We start from the raw sequence: 16,449 nt of genomic DNA on the forward strand, positions 1-16,449 counted from the left end.
GGTCTCTTCTTCCGGTTGGGGATGAAGTAAGCCCCGGGAATCTGCTCAGGAGCCCCCTGGGCTGACCTGGTCTGCAGGGAAGCAGAAAGACTTGGGGTGGGGGTGTGGAGTCTTCCTGCTGAGTCAGCAATTCAGCATAGGGGAAGTGGGCCTGGACTGCCCGGGTGGGGGAGATGGGAGACCCCCATTTCTGGGCGGCAGATCAGAGGGAGAAGCTCAAAATGTTTCAGCAGATGTCCAGGAATTGGGAAGCCCTGCAGACTCTCCACCACCGGATGGGGAATGCGGACAGATGTGTTTGGTAGCCAGCCCTGCTCGCCCTCCCCCAGCTGCTGCTCCGTTCCTTGGCTGCCCACTCTTTGGGCTTTGCCAATTCTGCACACTCACCTGCTTCCTCTCTCTCTCTCTCTTCCCCCACCAGTCCTGCCAGCAGCAGCAAGTATGGCTCCTCCGGCAACGTCAGCCCGGGCAGTTCTCAGCTGAGCGAGCAGGAGCAGGGCAGCCCCCCTGGCTCGGAGCAGGAGGAAGAACTCCCAGAAGCGGGGTCTGTAACTCTGACCCTGCGGAACGTCCAGGAGCCCCTGAGCGAGCCGGCCAAGTCCCAGGAAGCAAGCCGGGAAGGAGAAGAAGAGGAGGCCAAAGAATGTGGGCTCTCTCAGCCCCCAGGAGAGGGAGAGGACACCCCCAAAGCTGCTCCGGAACCCCCAAAGAGGTAGGAAATTCTGTGTGCTGTGTGCCCTGGGTCCAGGGTATCCGAGGAGCTGTCTTGCTCCATGGGATCAGCCTGCCTCACTCGATCCAGGGGAAGGGGCCTGCTGTGTACTCCATGAGCCAAGGAATTTTGGCTGGGTGTGTGTGTGTCCATGAAAAGGACCTTTTCTGCTGTGGTTCTGGCCTCGTAGAACACTCTGCCGCCAGAAGTGAGATCAAAACCTGGTTTTGCTGGTTGGCTTGGAGCCCCAACCGGGGCTGGGTGGGGTGGGGGGGTACTCACCACTGGAAGCAGTTGACAAAAGTTGATCTCATCCCTGTGCCCCCCTTCTCTTTGGTTCTAGTTTTCAATATAGCATGGTTGTCATGGTTCCGATTAATGAGTCAGTTCAAATAAAATTCGGGCATTTTTTATGTGAAAAGTCTTAATAATGAAATGCAGCATCAGCACTCATGGATGGATGCCAGAATCTGAAATCTCCTCCCCCCAAACCCATCGTAACACACACAATTCCCACCCTTGTTTACACGTCATTAATCACATTGCCCAATTAGTTTCACATATGAAGTTTCACTTCCCTTTCTGCGCCTGGCTATTTCTTACCTTCTCATAATAGCCGTTTGACATTTCCCTCCCTTCTGGGATTCAAAGCCAAGCGTTTTAAACAAAAGGCTGCCTCGTATATTGTCAGTGCAAAAAACATGTCAAATGTTTGCAGCCTCGACAATAGTAATCTGATTGCAAAGCCAGCGTGGCCTTAGGTGAGAGAGGCAGCTTGAAAACGCAATAAGTCCTTTGGGTTTCCCACCCCCATCTGAGGGGCTCTTCCTCCGTGGCTTCCTGGGATCTGATTGGCTGGCCAGGGAGGTCATTTGTCCCTGGCTTCAGTTAAAAGGGCAGCAATGGACGTCAGAGCCGAATCTTAGATTATCTCTGACAGATGACCGTCCGGTCTCTCTCTCTCTCTGAGGACTTCCAGCAACGGAGAACTGTCCACCTTGTCCTTGGGATAAAGGAGAAGAATTCTGCTCCCTCTTCTGTCTATCTGACAGCACTTCAGATCTTCAGAGGCAGCTGTTCTTCTTGCCTCGGCTGCTCTTTTGTAGGCTGAATTGTCTTCCTGCAGAGCCCTGGGGTTGAAGACCCTCCACCCTCGGGGCAGAGCGGAAGAGTTGCCTTCTCTGCTTCTCTCAATGCAGCCCGAGGGAGCTTTTTTCCTCTTCAGCAGCACCCTCCCACTGCTGGCTCTTGTTTTGAGGTGGGATCTACAAGATCCAAAGTTGCATTAACGGAGAGATTGGCTCAGGATCACGTGAGGTCCTAGCACCGCTCTATAAAGCCTTGACAAGGTCATTTACTTGGAATATTGCCTCCCGCTTTTGGTCGCCACAATGTAAAAACGAGTGCAGAGAAGAGCAGCAAAGGTGATGAGGGGTCTGCAGGGATGAAACCTATGAAGAATGGTTGCAAGAACTGGGCATGGCTAGTCCAGTGAAGAGAAGGACCAGGGTGACAGGATAGCAGTGTTCCAATATCTGAGGGGCTGTCACGGAGAGGAGGGGGACAACCTATTTTCCAAAGCACCAGAAGGCAAGACACGAAACAACGGATGGAAGCCAATCAAGGAGAGAGAAGCAACCTGGAACTAAGGAGAAACTTCCTAACAGTGAGACAATTAACCAGTGGAACAGCTTGCCTCCAGAAATGATGGGTCCTCCATCACTGAAGGCTTTCAAAAAGAGACCGGACAGCCGCTTGTCAGAAATGGTATAGGGTCTCCTGCTTGAGTAGGGGGTTGGACTAGGTGACCTACAAGGCCCTTTCCAACTCTGTTATTCTGTATTCTGTGATCCTTTCTGGTGCCCCATTGCCAACCCTGGTTTCTCCCACTCAAGGTTCGTGCTGAAATGTTTCCTCCAGAGAAACAACCAGTAAGTGATCTTCATCCTCTTCGTTTGGGCCCACTGTGTGAGGCCCACCCCCGTATCTCACTCCCCTGTGATATTATAGCCACCCATCTGGTATTCAACAACTCTGGATAGTTTACAAAACGTTAAAAAACACTAAACAACATTAAAGCCATCAACTACAAAATAACACCGCAGACAAAATCATGAACACAAGATGGGGGAAAAGGAGGGAGTTGGATGGGGGTGGGTGGGTGGGGTGGGAGGTGGGATTAGATTTGAATTAGTCAACCACCTCCAGTGTGAAACGCCCCCATTGGTACCCCAAGCCATCTGGTCTTCGGGCTCTTAGGGAAAGGCTGGAGGGTAGGAGTCCATCTGAGCCAGATGTTCCGGAGAGCAGGAGCCACGGTAGAGAAAATGGCTATAAAGCATGTCCCGTTAAAATGCTGATTGAAGGAGCGGTGCCTTGCTCTTTTGCTGAGAAGGGGGTCGTGGAGGGAAGGGCTTCTGCCTTGGGGTTGTCCTGGTGGGAAGTGTTGTGATTCAGGGTCAGCCTGTGGGTTCGGCAGTTGGGTTGGACGATTCAGAGGAGGAGGAGGGGGGTGTTGGAGAGCCTGCAGAGAACAGCCCTGAGCCTTCGCAGAGCCCTCAGCCAGGCCCCTGCCATCTGGTCACTACGCAGACCCAGCTGTGTGAGCCTGACAGCGTGGATGAAGATGACCCACAGCTGGCCCTGTTCAAGGACGCCCGACGCAGGAGGCAGTCAATCAGGAGTAAACAGAGGAAGGCAATGGGGCTCCTCGGAAGGAGGCAGAGAGAAGCCACGCCCTGAACTCTATATAAGGGGAATGTGTGGGAGGGCTGGTTTGCTGAAGGCAACCGTTTGAATAGCTCCTGTTTCATGGTTCGTGTTTTGGTTTTGCTCTGTTTGCTCTGTTTTATGTCAATAAATTTGGCAGGCTTAGTTCCAGCCTCTTGCCTTCTTGTAAAGGGGTTGTCCCTGCCTTTTCTGCAGGGGCGGTAGTAGACTGGTACAGAACAGGAAGCCTGTTGCCCTCGGCCCACTCAGGCCAAGCGCTTGGCAGGAGGGCCTCTGCTAGCCGTCTCATGAAGGCTGATGCCCAACGCAGCCCTCCTCTTGTGTCGGGGCATTTAAAGTTGAAAACCCACCATTGGGTGGAGCCTGGAATCAGCGGCATCTTTGTCCCTTTGACCGATCAATGTTATCAATACATTTCCGTGCCGATAGTGTAAATATGCAGCAATATTAAGTATGAATCCCTCTTGATGCCGGTTTTCTCAGAAAATACACACTTTCGTGTTATCTCTCCTTCATTCTTTGCGTTCTTCGTTTCTCGCCAGCCTCCTGGGTGAAAATGAGTCTCTCCTGTTTGCTCCTGCAAGAGCCCGTTGGATCCGAGCTATCACCAAAGTCCGGCTCCAGTTTCAGGAGGTAAAGTCACTTTTCTTCCTCCCTCCCATTTCTTTGCATGAAGAGCTGGGGGGTGTGGGGGGTGTGGGTGTCTTTCTTTGAAGGCTTTTTTTGGTGGTCCAAGAAGCAACTTCGGCTGAGGCCAAAGGTCTTTCCTCAGCCCTGGGATGCCCAGTCTGTGTGAAGACTCGGTTCTTCCGAAGGATCAAGACCTCGGAGGGGAATCTGTGTTTCCGGGCATCCCAGTGGATCCCAGGTACGCAGACAGATGTTTCAGGGCATCCCAGTGGATCCCAGATACGCAGACCTGCGCTGGACACGTGCATGCTTTTTGGGCACTGCTTCAGAAGAAGCTCCAATTTTGTGTAGAGGAGGCTGGCTGGGGAATTCTGGAAGTCCAGAAGTCTTAAAGTGGCCACAGTTTGACACCCCTGGTGTAGATGTCAATCTGTGGGATTCCTGAAAAACTGCTTCGGACTGTCGGCCAGGTTCCCTCTACAAGCAACAGTGGGGTGCTTCTGTGGCACCCAAATCAAAAACGGGCCTCTGTTGCTCCGAGCACCCCCCCCCCCCGCTTTGTCCGCCCCTTGAAACACGCCAGCCACCTATTAAGCTGCACTGAAGGAGCTTCTTCCCTAGGTTGGGAAATGCAAGTTCTTTGGAAAACTGTGTGACACACAAAAGCTTTCAAAGCAAGACCTGGTGAGTTTTGTCGGCGCTGACTTTGGGGAAAAAAAATCTGGTTTAAATAATGTACACAGGATTATAGTTAAAGCGCCAACGACCGTCGAGGGGCTCGGGGGCTTCCCTCCCGCAAGTTTGGGCAAAGGAATTGTTTTGCTTGAGTCGATCACCTCAATCTCTTTTGTGGGGAAGCAGAAGCATTTCTGCCTTGAGGTGGGAGATGCGCGTAGAACTTTGTGGGCGTCTCTGGCCTCTTAAACCAGGGCCTCTTGAGGCTGCTGGTGTCCCTGAGAAGAGGGTGATTCAGGGGTTGGGGCATCGTAGGGGGGTGAGGCCGAAGCTGATTCGGGGATGCTGAGCGGACACCTCCCTCTGACCTGAGAGGTAAACCTGGGCATGACAGAGACCCCAATTGTGACTGCTGGGCTTTGTAGTGGCTTTGCTTCTTCCTCCGTGCGTATTGGACTTCTAGTCCCACCCCAGGCCTTTTCCCATTTACCCTCAAGAAAAGAGCCTCTTTTGAGATCTCAGGACGAGGCAGCGGCTGCCCTGTGGCTGTGTTGTGATTCAGGGTCAGCCTGTGGGTTCGGCAGTTGGGTCGGACGACTCAGAGGAGGAGGGGGGTGTTGAAGACCTTGCTGATGAGAGCCCTCAGCCAGGCCCCTCCCACTTGGTCACCACGGAGACCCAGCTGTGTGAGCCTGACAGCGTGGATGAAGATGACCCACAGCTGGCCCTGTTCAAGGACGCCCGACGCAGGAGGCAGTCAATCAGGAGTAAACAGAGGAAGGCAATGGGGCTTCTCGGAAGGAGGCAGAGAGAAGCCACGCCCTGAACTCTATATAAGGGGAATGCCTGGGAGGGCTGGTTTGCTGAAGGCAACCGCTCCGATGGTTCGTGTTTCTTAAAGCTCCTGTTTCTTGGTTTGTCTTGTTCCGTTTGTTTTTGTAGTAATAAATTTGGCAGGCGTAATTCCAGCCTCTTGCCTTCTTGTAAAAGGGGTTGTCCCTGCCTTTTCTGCAGAGCCGGTAGCAGGCTGGTACAGATCAGGCTGCATTTTTCTGTCTCTTCCTGTCTTCATAAGGGCGCAACATGAAAGGATGCGCAAAAGCCTCCCTAGTGAGGGCAGAAAGCTTCCAGCATCCAGGAAAGGCTGCCGGGAAAGTAAGGGAGCCCCCTCCCCTCCCCCGTGTTTTAATATTTAGGCCAACGTGACTATAGCTTTTCTTTATTCTTCTCAGAAATCAGGCAAGGATTTTCTGGCAGCCTGCCCTGCTCGCCTAGATGGCCCTCACCCATAATGAGCTTTGCGTGGTTTGGGATTAGCTTTTTGTACAAACTCATCCCGCGAATTAAATCTGCCCTCCGGGAGGAGGAATCGTGTTGCATCTCCCCGACGCCAGAAGGAAACGCTCTGTGGTGGTTGGGTGGGTCCAGGATGGGGGGGGGGAGGGAAGTGAGAGAACACCCCACCACCACCACCACCACCACCGCCTATTTCCTAAGGCTGTCGAGCTGGCAAAGAGGCCTCGAATGAAGAAAATGGGCTGCGGTGGGAATTGTGTGGCCGCCTGGTTGTGACTCTGGCTGTATTGGACTGGATAGCCTTTGGAGGGCCCTCCTTTCCAGTGGCCTCTTTCCTCCCCCGGTTTCCTATTTCCGGTGACTTCTAACATCTGGTGGGCTCTTGCTTGGAAGAAAGGCTGTGTGTGTTTGTGTGTGTTGATGTGTTTCGGGAGGGTGGTTTGATGCTGCTTCATCCACCGGACGTCCCCGCCATCTCTCCACTTCCAGACCAGCTTCTCCGAGGCCCCAGCAGCTCTGCCTGCTTTTTGACCTCCTTTTTCCATCCTCCTGCCAGTCTCTATCCTGGTTTGATTCTCTCAGAATTGGGGGGGGGGTCCCCTTTCACCAGGTTCCTTCCTTGTCTCCCCCATTTCCTCACCCCAGACCGGCTGGGCATCCCCCCCCCACCCATCCATCAGAGGCTGGGCTAGGGACTTCTCCAGGACCAAGCATTTTGCTGATCAGGCCCCAAAGGAAGAGTCGGGCCTTCTGCTCTTCCATACCTTTAATCATTCCTGATTTGGCATTTTGTTTTTTAATGTTTCCCAAGATGGGCAATTAGCTTAAAGTGATCAGTTGCCGCAAACTTTCCTTTCTTGCCTGCTGAAATGGTGTAAAATGAGTTTTAGGTGCAATTGTGCTTATCTAGCATACGTTTTATCACTCGTTCTCCCAATCTGGGTTCATTCAGTAACCAAGGTAGAAAAGTGGTAATTAGCATGACTGTGCCCTGTGGTGTTTTACACACACACACACACACACACACACACACACACACACACACACTTCCATCATCGAAGGATGTATTCTGGAGGGGATTTTCCTACCAGGAAGACCGTTCCTGCTCAAGTGGGCCAGCTGTGACTATGGGGCGGAGGGCCAGAAAGGGAAGACCCTCGTTTGGGGTGGGGATAAATCATAGGAAGGGGCGCTTCCATTCCTGCTGCTCTCCTGCCGTTGCCCCTGCGCATTCAGGGAACAGCCTCTGTGCTCAGGTGGGCTGACCCACTGGGGTGGGCCCCTAATACACTGCACCATCAATGAACCTGGCAGATTGGATTTGTCCTGCCTGTCATCAAAAAAACCCAAGCAAGTGTAATCGGAGTGCTGTGTGCTCTGCGAATGCATCTGCCAGGCCTTTAGCTGACTTTAGTTGTCAGTTCGTTGCCTTGTTGGTGCTGGTTGTGTGAGTCCACCAAGGGTTAGCTAAGTGAGAGAAGCCGGACTTCTGTCCTGCCCACGAAGCGATTGACAAGCATGTGGGGGAAAGTCCCCTTTAGGCCTCTGCCCTGGCGGCGGGTCTGGCTGCACCCAGAAAGCATGCTCGCCCAAGACTTGTTACAAACAGGGTGTGTGGACAAAGGTGTGCTGCCCAGGTTCACACACGAGGCTAAGTCATAAACCATGGTTCTCAGTTGACAGGGAGGTGACTCATGGACCGTGGGGAATCCAGCGTGGGCCTCCCTGTCCGTGGCATAAGATTGCTGCTCCCGGCACAAGAAGCTTTCTTAGGAATCGCTCGCATCTGAATTAAAGCCTGCTTAAAAAAAAAGCTTCTGGTGTCCTGGCAGATGTTCTTCCAGGTGACGATGACCACCTTGGAAGGCCTCCGTGCCTATAGGGGGCTGGCTGCTTGCAGGACAGCCAAGGATTCCTGCTCATCCCACCAGATCTGGTAGCCTTGTGGGCACACTCCAGGTTCCCTCTCACAAATGCTCTGAGACCCGGGAAGCGGTTAAAACTTGGCTTTCCCTGCAAGCATGAAAGGGCCATGGAGATACGGCTGTGTTTGTTGGGCTAAATGCTGCAGGATTGCAGGCTCTGGTTTCGTATCGGTTTGCCCATATGGTCACCGCCCAGAGTTATCTACTTAAGATGAGTACATAACTAACTAAATAAATATTCAACTAATTTGGGGGAGATACTAGGTACCAGGATTGTCCCAACTGGACTTTGGATGCCCAGAAAAGAGCGAGTTCAGATTGAGGAGCTGTCCAAAGCACGTTTGTTGTGCCCCAAAGGAGGGAGCCAGCCCTCAGATCCGCAGCAAAGGGACACCCGTGCAACGGAGACATGTCCCAGCCTTCCCCCAGGATGGAGTGTGTGTGTGTGTGGGGGGGGGGAAAATCGGGCTGCACACCATGGATGCAGCTACTCTGAAGAGAAAAGAAAACTGGAGGACCAGAGGATTTAGTAGAGAAGAAAATGAGCGATGATTACTCTGGAAGAAGAGTCTGAAATCAAAACACGGCTGTCATTCTCTTGGAGCAAAAGAAGGCCTCCGGTCCATCCTGCAAGGGCCAGAGAGGAGGAGGAGGAGGAGGAGGAGGAGGCCTCAAGACCTGCTTGCATTCCTAGCTGCCACCTGCAGCCCATCCGGGAGCTTGTGGACAGAGCACGGAGTTTGCAAGGACACAGAAAAGCCGGTCCAGCCAGATCCTGCATGTGGTCCAGCCAGCGAGGGAGCATTTCTCCCCTTTTAATGGCTCTGGTGGTTGTCACAGGAAACCCCCCCCCCTCCTTGTATCCCACTCGGTCATCAGCCCGTTCCCACGAGGCTTCAGTCTGGCGATGAAGGCATGATTGGAACAGGCGGGAGAAGAGGGTTAGCAGGCAGCACCACAAAGCGCTTGGCTGAATCACCGCACGTTTCCTCTGGCCTCATCCTACGCAGCGCACAGGCAGCCCAGGCTTTCTTTTGTTCCCTTGCAGGCCTGCCGGCTGGGGAATTCTGGGAGTTGAAGTCCACACATCTTAAGACAGCCCAGGCTGAGAAACTCAGTCCCTCCCGGCAGTTTTGTTCCAAATTGCTTTCCCGACTGATCTGCCCTGCCCTTTGCTTCCTTCTGTTTGATCCCTTTGTGAGCTCTCAGCCTCTCAGCCACGGCTGCTTTCCCAGGGAGGCCCGCTCCGACAGCATCCATGGGGCTGTCCATTGTTTCTGGCCCGGTGGGCTGAATGAGCCTCCTTTGCCAGTTGCTGCTACCTCAGCCAGACCGGGGTGGGGTGGGGGGGGAGTTTGTCTTTGCAGCTCTACAAGGTTTTTTTTTCCCCCTGGTTTCTGCTCGCCTTGGGCATTGGGGGCATTCACGCTGCGCCATTGAGCGCCAACAGCCACCTACACCTTCCCATTTAGGGAAGACAGGTCTTGTGTAACTGTGGATGATGCCCAGCAGCCCTGGTGCCAACCAGAGAGGATCTGGAGGGCCCCTAAGCTGGCTTCCCAGAAAGTGGCTTTCTTGGCCGGAAAAGCAGTGCTGGCAAGGAGCGACGAAGAGACCATCCAAGCCCTTGACACAGAGGAGGCCAGGCCAGCCGAGGAGGCCCCAGCAGAATCTCTCGGAAGCCGCCCAGCCCACAGTGTGGAGGATTGGGGAGGGGTCAAGAAGTGCCGTGTTGTGGACCAGCTTTTCCCCCACTCATCTTTTGGCTCCCTGGAGCTCTGGAGGTGGCTTCCGGATGACGGTGCCTGACGCAACCAAGGTGACAGGCAGAGTCCATCCCAGGACTTCAGATGGCAATGGGTGGGGAAGGACAGACCTGGTCCCTTTGGAAGAAAGAGCCCAGGACCACAGGAGAACCCCGGCTGGGGCAGCCTCCTTCCATGCTGCGATGGGGAAGGGGGCTCTGGGGCATTCGGTCCAGTGGGCTGAACCCAAGCAGAGTCAGCCGACCTCTGACTGTCCTCTAGCCGAGGAGACACAAATTCCTCTACTAATGCCGGAAGAATCTGGGTGGAAAAGCAGATCTCCCCTTTCCCCCAATTATGCAATAGCAATCGGCCCCAGCCCCCTCCTCAGAGTGTGGAGATCAAGTGCCGAAGAGTCCGGCCAGAGGGGGCGCTGCTCCACCAGCTCCCGCTGCCTCCTGCTCTGCCAGCCCACCGGCCCCCTTTTTTCCGGAGGAGCTGCCTGCGCTCTGGCTCCGCCGTTCTTGCCATGCAACAGCTAATAAGACGGAGGGATTAATTTGTTCCTGGGCGGGTGGGTGAGTGGGCAGGCGGGGGAGGGTGGAGCTGCTTTGGGCAGCCAGCGAGGCAAGGCAGCAGCACCTGAGCACGGCAGTTGCTTCCTCCTCCTCCTTCCGAAGTCCGGCACCGAAGACAGCCTGAAGTTAACAGCTGCTCTGTGAGCATCCTGGGTCTTGGACCACCGGCCGAGTCTGTTCCTTTGAAGGACCCTGGAGAGATAGAGAAAGAGGGAGACCGGGGGGGGCTCTCCTGGGCTTGCCTGGGACTGGGGGGCAGCTGCTCCCCCCCCAAATGTGGCAGTTTTGGCAGCCTGGGAATGCAAAGGAGTCCAGCACCAAATGGCTCAGGTTGTGCATCGTCTGTGTGGCCGGCAAAGGAGCCTCTTCTTTCTCTTTGATTGCCTGAATTTTCTTGGGGGTTTTCATGCATCAGCTGTGAAGGTGAGTCCAGGCAGGGAGGGGGACGGATCTCCGGCAGGTCAGAGTTCTGCAGGAGCCGCAGGGAGGTCTCCAGGGTGGGGAGACGATGTTTGGGGCAACTGCCGGAGCTCCACCCTATCACCGGAGAAGCCCCCTCCCCATCTGTGTCTCCAAGGAGGAGCTGCTCCCTCGGGCATCCACCCAGATCCGTGTCTGTCTTTTCCCAGCTGAGCGTCTGAAAGGTTCACGGTGGAGAGTGTTTACTTTTGCTTTGTTTGGTTCGCTTGTCTTGGTTTGTTTTATTCCTAGTTATTTACGTTCACGTGTTCTGGTTTCAAATGAGCATTTTTAAGGGCTTGCTGTTCAGGAGTCAGTTAAACCATTTCCCCCCAAGAACAACTTCCAGAAATTAAATGCAGGGGCTCTGAAACTGCAAAATCAAAATGCAGATATTTCCAGCCCGTCCTTTGGGGATTCAGTCCTGCCCGAGGGAGCTTGAAAGCCCGTTGTTGGTGCTGGAGCTGTCCCAAAAGGGGTCGTGGGCCGTTCTCCCCCTTGTGCCTCAATCAGGGGATCTCTGGGGTGAGGGGTGGTGGTCTCAGGAACATCTCTGCTGGAGTTGGGTGAGCAAGCAGGGCATGGAGAGGAAGCCGAGGCTCTGGTGTCCCTCAAAGAGGCCAGCGCTTCTTTAAGAGGAGGGGCTGTGCCTGCCCATGGTGGTGGGTGTTGCTGTTAGGATCCCCCGGGCTGCTGATAAAGACCAGCCCAGCATCCCTCAGAGAGCGGGTGGCTCTCTTCCTCCATTCCCCAGCGCTCGGCCTGAGACTCTCGGCGCAAGGCAAACTTTGGTGTGTGTTTGGAGTGTGCAGCTGAGTCCCCCCAGCAGCCTGGCCGGCTGTTCTGCGCAGGGGACACCCGAAGCTAGCCATTGGCTTTTAAAATGAGGCATTGGTGCCCTTTTCTGAGCAGCCTGTTGAAACAAGGAGCCCTTCAAGGGGGTGGGGTGGGGGTCAGGAGCTGCTGGAGAAGAGGGGGAGGGGTGTCTCAGGAGAACCCGTGCCCTTTGGCATCCCAGCCCTGTTGGCCTTCCCCAGGGCAGATTGCTTTGTCTGCTGAGACACTGAGAGTCACTTAGACGGACCCGAAGAGTTTGATCCCGGACTTTGGCAGGCTGTGTTCGTACAACATGCTTAACCATCTCTGCGCAGCGTGCTAAGTTTAGCTAGGATTAATCGGGGATGTGGGGTGTGGGTTGTTTAGCACATTATGAGAACCCACCGTCATTCTTCATACAGTAGTTGAGGATTTTGTCTTGAATCCAGGAAATAGGTCAGTTCAGTCACCGGTGTATCACTGGCGTGCCTTCTGGGTGTGGTGGACACTCAAGTCGACTTGTTTAGCTTGAGGCTGCTTGGGTGGCGCAGAGCCAGGAGGTCAGTAAGCCAGTGGGCACCGGCTGAAGCCTGTGGCATGAGCTCAGCATTTTGGCGTCAAGTTGGATGCCCTTCCTGTGATCACTCACCCTTCCTGTGACCACCTGTGTTGCCCCTGCTACCCTGTTCTCACTTACCTGGGGAACCACAGCTCCCATGGTCCCCAGCCAGGCCGGCCCCCACAGCCGGCTGGGGTCAGCTGGGGGAAGATTGAAGAGACACCAGGACAGGCTCAGGTTGGTTTGGTTCTGCTGGGCTCCCTTCGGTGCTGGAGAAATTCTGGGCAATGGGTGGCTGTGCCAGCTGGGCTCCCTTCCGTGGCTTCTCCTTCTCCTCCTCCCCCTGCCTCTCCGCGTTTCCTCATTTGCATTCCTTGCACTTCCCCGTCTTCCTGCAATCAAGATTTAAGTCACCTTCCGCTGTAAATATTTTGACTTGAGCCCGTGTTCCCATAAAGCAGAATTCTCTCTTCCTTGAGTAGAAAAAACGCGCCTTTTAATTATTTTCCCAGGTGAGAATTCTCAGTTCCTGAGTCTCTCTCTCTCAGGGTAGGCGGGCTGATTTTGTCAGCCTTGGAAGAAACCGCCTAGGAGGGCCGTCTGCTCATTCTGGGGTCTTGCTTTGGGAAACGAGCGGCTTCGGGAAGGGGGCCACAGGATGGAAAGGCCTCCACAGCTTGTGGGAATGGTGGCCACGCGAGCGTGAACTGGGAGGCAGGAAGGACCAAGCATGTCTTCCAGGCGGCTTTCCTTAAAAGGCACTCGGTCCTCAGGAGCTGCATGGAAAGGGTGTGCGAGAATTTCCAGCAAACATCAGCGTTGCAGCCTGTTGAGAAGGGCTGCCATGGCAACGCTCCCTAGGGCGGTCTCTGGCACAGCCTTCCCTGAACCGGTGGCTGCAGGGGGTGAGTCTCAGGGTCCTCGGCATCCTGGGGGTCCCTTGCGTTGCAGTGGAAGAAGACCGCCTCGCTGCCTTAGACCGAGGGCCAGCATCAGCCAGAGGCCTCCAGGAAGCTTGGTGGCAAGGTCCAAGAAGGGAGGCCTCTCCCAAGTGACCATAGCAGGCTTGACCACCGGGATACGTCCAACAGGATGATGCTTAGTGGTGACAAAATTAACCCAAAGGACTTTCTTGTTTTTTTTCCCCCCTTTGGAAACGTTTCGGTTCTCATCCAAGAAGCTTCTTTAGATCTTGGAAGTTCTCGAGTTGAAGAAGCTTCTTGTACGAGAAGCAAAATGTTTTCAAAGGACAAGCCAAGAAACTCCAGTTACCTTTTGGGGGGGAAAAGCACCTTTGGGATAACCCATTGGACAACTGGATGATTGAGAATCTCCATGGGGGAAGGTTCAGCTCCTCCATCTGGGGAGAAAATGTCAGATGCACCGGCTGGAAGCCTTTGCTTGGGAGCTGCAAAGGGGGAAGGGTTTAGGCCAGCGAGTGGATCACCAGCACGGAAACAGGAGCTGAAAGGACCAGGGCGGCCTTGGGGTAAACGAGCAGAACTAGGGCATCTGGACCCATTGGCCTCTAAGCTGCATCTGTTGCGCTTGGAGTTTGTGGGGACAGGGAGAAAGAAGCTGGAGTAGAGGAGAGCGACCAGCATGACAAGAGACTGGTAGAGTTGAAGCACCTTGGCAGGTTGACTTGAGCAAGAAGCCCAACGACCAGCGAGGAACCTCTTAAAGGCTGCCCCAGGCTAGCAGGCATAGAACTGACCTCTGCCTCAATCAAGAGCAGCACAAGGACCTTCCAGGTTTGAAGCTGAAGGAGGTTCGGAGGGAATTTTAAGAGGAATTTCTGCTTGGGAAGCCGTTGGCAAGTCTACCTAGAGCACCTCCCCCTTGCTGGAGGGGTCCAGACGGGCTGATGGGTCTCAGTCTGGGTGGCTTAACGAATTCCTGCTCGGAGCTGGAGCCGAACTAGATGACTGTGGAGGTCCTGCAACTCCCTTCTGCCCATGTTGTCCCCCCTCCACACACACCCCTTTTTATTTAGCACCTGTAGGCTAAATGCAACCTCAGAGCTCTGTTTGGGGGGGGGATTGCACCACCAGAGGAAAGGGGCTGTGCTGTCCCTTGCTGTCCTGCTGTGGACGTGCTTTTGGCATCCCCCACCCCACCCCACCCCCGTCTGTTGGGCAGATGAATTTCAAAAAGGTCCCTTGTCCATTCCCCAAGCTGCTTAGTCTGCTTCCTCTGCCAGAACAGGATCCTCTGGAGCGCCACCCATAAGGCCTTGCTTGGGGCTGGGGAAGAGCCAGAAAGAGGCCAGCCTCTGAGGACCATCAGCTCCCTCAATTGTGGTCTCCACCCCCCAAAAAAGGAACCCGTTGTTTTTGCCCTTCAATCAGAATTATGCTGTTTCTCCATCAACGTATCACTGTCCATCAAGTTTGGGAAGAGAGGGGAACGTGAAATTCCAGGACAGAAAGGTGTGCTTGGTGCCTTGGCCCAGTCCTATCCTCCGAGGGTCCCCCTCGGCCCCTAGCATCTGCCTGGTGATTTGTGGTCTCCCTGGTTGGCTGAAGTGACCGCTTGATAGGGCAGCTGGCCTGCCAGCCTTGTGGGGCAGCTGCCTGGAGTCTCTTTCTTGGCCAGGCTTGTAAGGCGGGGGGGGGGGCTGCCTTCAGGTGGTCTTATCCTTCTTGCAAGAGCGCATGGCTGCCCCTCCAGGAAAAGCTCTGTCTTCTCCACGTCCTTGGGCTGGAGCTTCAGTTCCAGGGTGGATGGGAGCTACATCTTGAGGCATCTTGAGGCATGCCTGACTCCATGTCCCTTCCCATGGCTGCCTCAAGGAACGGGCCACGGAACATCAGCCACTCTGGAGGTCAGCCCCTTAGAGAGGGATCAATTTCAGCCATTGGGCAGGCATGGCTGTTGGCTGGAAGGGCAGAAATAGCCCTAGGCACTCATTTCCGCGCCCCCCCCAATAACAAAAGAGCGGGAGAGAGGGAGGGAGACGGAGGGCCAGGCTCGGCGTCTAGGGAAAGCAACTAGCTCCTGGCACATTCTGCACAGACCTGGTGCAGGAAAGGACAGCCCTTTGTGCTCCAAGGCAAGCCCACTCCTTCTCTGGAAAAGCCTTCTGTGGCAGGTGGGCTCCGTCCTTTCAGCCCATAGAATAGAATACAGCTGGAAGGGACCTTGGAGGTCTTCTAGTCCAGCCCCCTGCTCGAGCAGGAGAACCTATACCATTTCAGACATGATCAACCACAAGGGAATCGGCCGCATAGCTGAACACGGCCCAGCATGATAGCAGTCACCGCAACAGGATAGAAAAAGAAAAAGGCTGCCAGACATTGGGGGTAACAGACAAACCTGCAGAAAACAGGATTAGAATACATTTGTGGGGAGATTCTCAGTGCTTTTCCAAAAGGCAACGGGACTTTCTTGGTTTTTCTTTGAAAACGTTTCACTTCTCATCCAAAAAGTTTCTTCACTTCCGAAGAGTCGCTAGATAAGGAGCACGACCATTGGAAGCCTTATCTACCTGCTGAAGACCAATGGAAGCCCCCAGTTTACGCATTGACAAACGCAGCTTAGTGATCTGATGCTGCAAATCATGTTCAGAAATATTCTCCCAGCCACCCCTTCTCAGGCAAAGAGATTAAGGTGCCCCAATTCTCGATAAATTATAAATATTTAGGATACAGTGAAGAACAGATCATCTAGATCACGGGGGTCAAACTCTCCACGTCACGTGACCTGTCGCGAAGGATCACGACTTTTTTTTGAAATGCCGGAGCTGGGGTGGGTGCGGCCTCTGTATGATGCAACTGGCTCACAGAACGGCAGTTTGACACCCCTGGTCTAGACCAACCGTGAGCGTGATAGTGTTATTATGGCTGGTCATGTATTTAGTCAGATGTTCAGACTGCATTTGGCATTTTTGTCCACCTGTCGAGTCTTTCCCAAAGACCTGGGAGAGGCAGACGTCCTTCCATGATGTTAACGGTATCATTGCAGAATGCAGTCTGTTTCCCAGTAAAATTGCCTTTTGCAATTGACTGATGTGAACTTGTCGGTGTCAATGGTGTTCAAGTGATGCTCCAGATGTTTGGGGATTGCAGCCAAGGCACCGCTGCCACTGTTGGTGCTACCTTTGCTTGCTTCTGCCACACTCGTTCTATTTCTGTTTGCAGGCCTTTGTGTTTTGTGATCTTCTTCAGTTCTTTCTCTTCGTCCACTACCCAAACTTTTTTGTCTTTCTCATTGACAATGGTTAAATCTAGGGCTGTTGTACGTCTGAATTCTAAAATCCCAGGGCAATTTAGCTTCTTCATTTTCTATGACATTCTCTATTTTATGGTCCCACCAGTTTTTG

At 53.9% G+C, this 16,449-nt stretch overlaps 1 protein-coding gene across 1 annotated transcript in view; it reads left to right on the forward strand.

The window, feature by feature from the left end:
• UNC13B (unc-13 homolog B) overlaps positions 1–16,449 on the forward strand; it is a 163,124-nt gene that overhangs the window by 72,646 nt on the left and 74,029 nt on the right. Inside the window, 2 exon segments of the mRNA XM_081321727.1 lie at positions 422–712; positions 3,985–4,075. Of these exon segments, the coding sequence (XP_081177853.1) occupies positions 422–712; positions 3,985–4,075 (382 nt within the window).

This window comes from Vipera berus (genome assembly GCF_964194415.1).
Source record: "Vipera berus genome assembly, chromosome: 2".
NCBI classification, from domain to species: Eukaryota; Metazoa; Chordata; class Lepidosauria; order Squamata; family Viperidae; genus Vipera; species Vipera berus.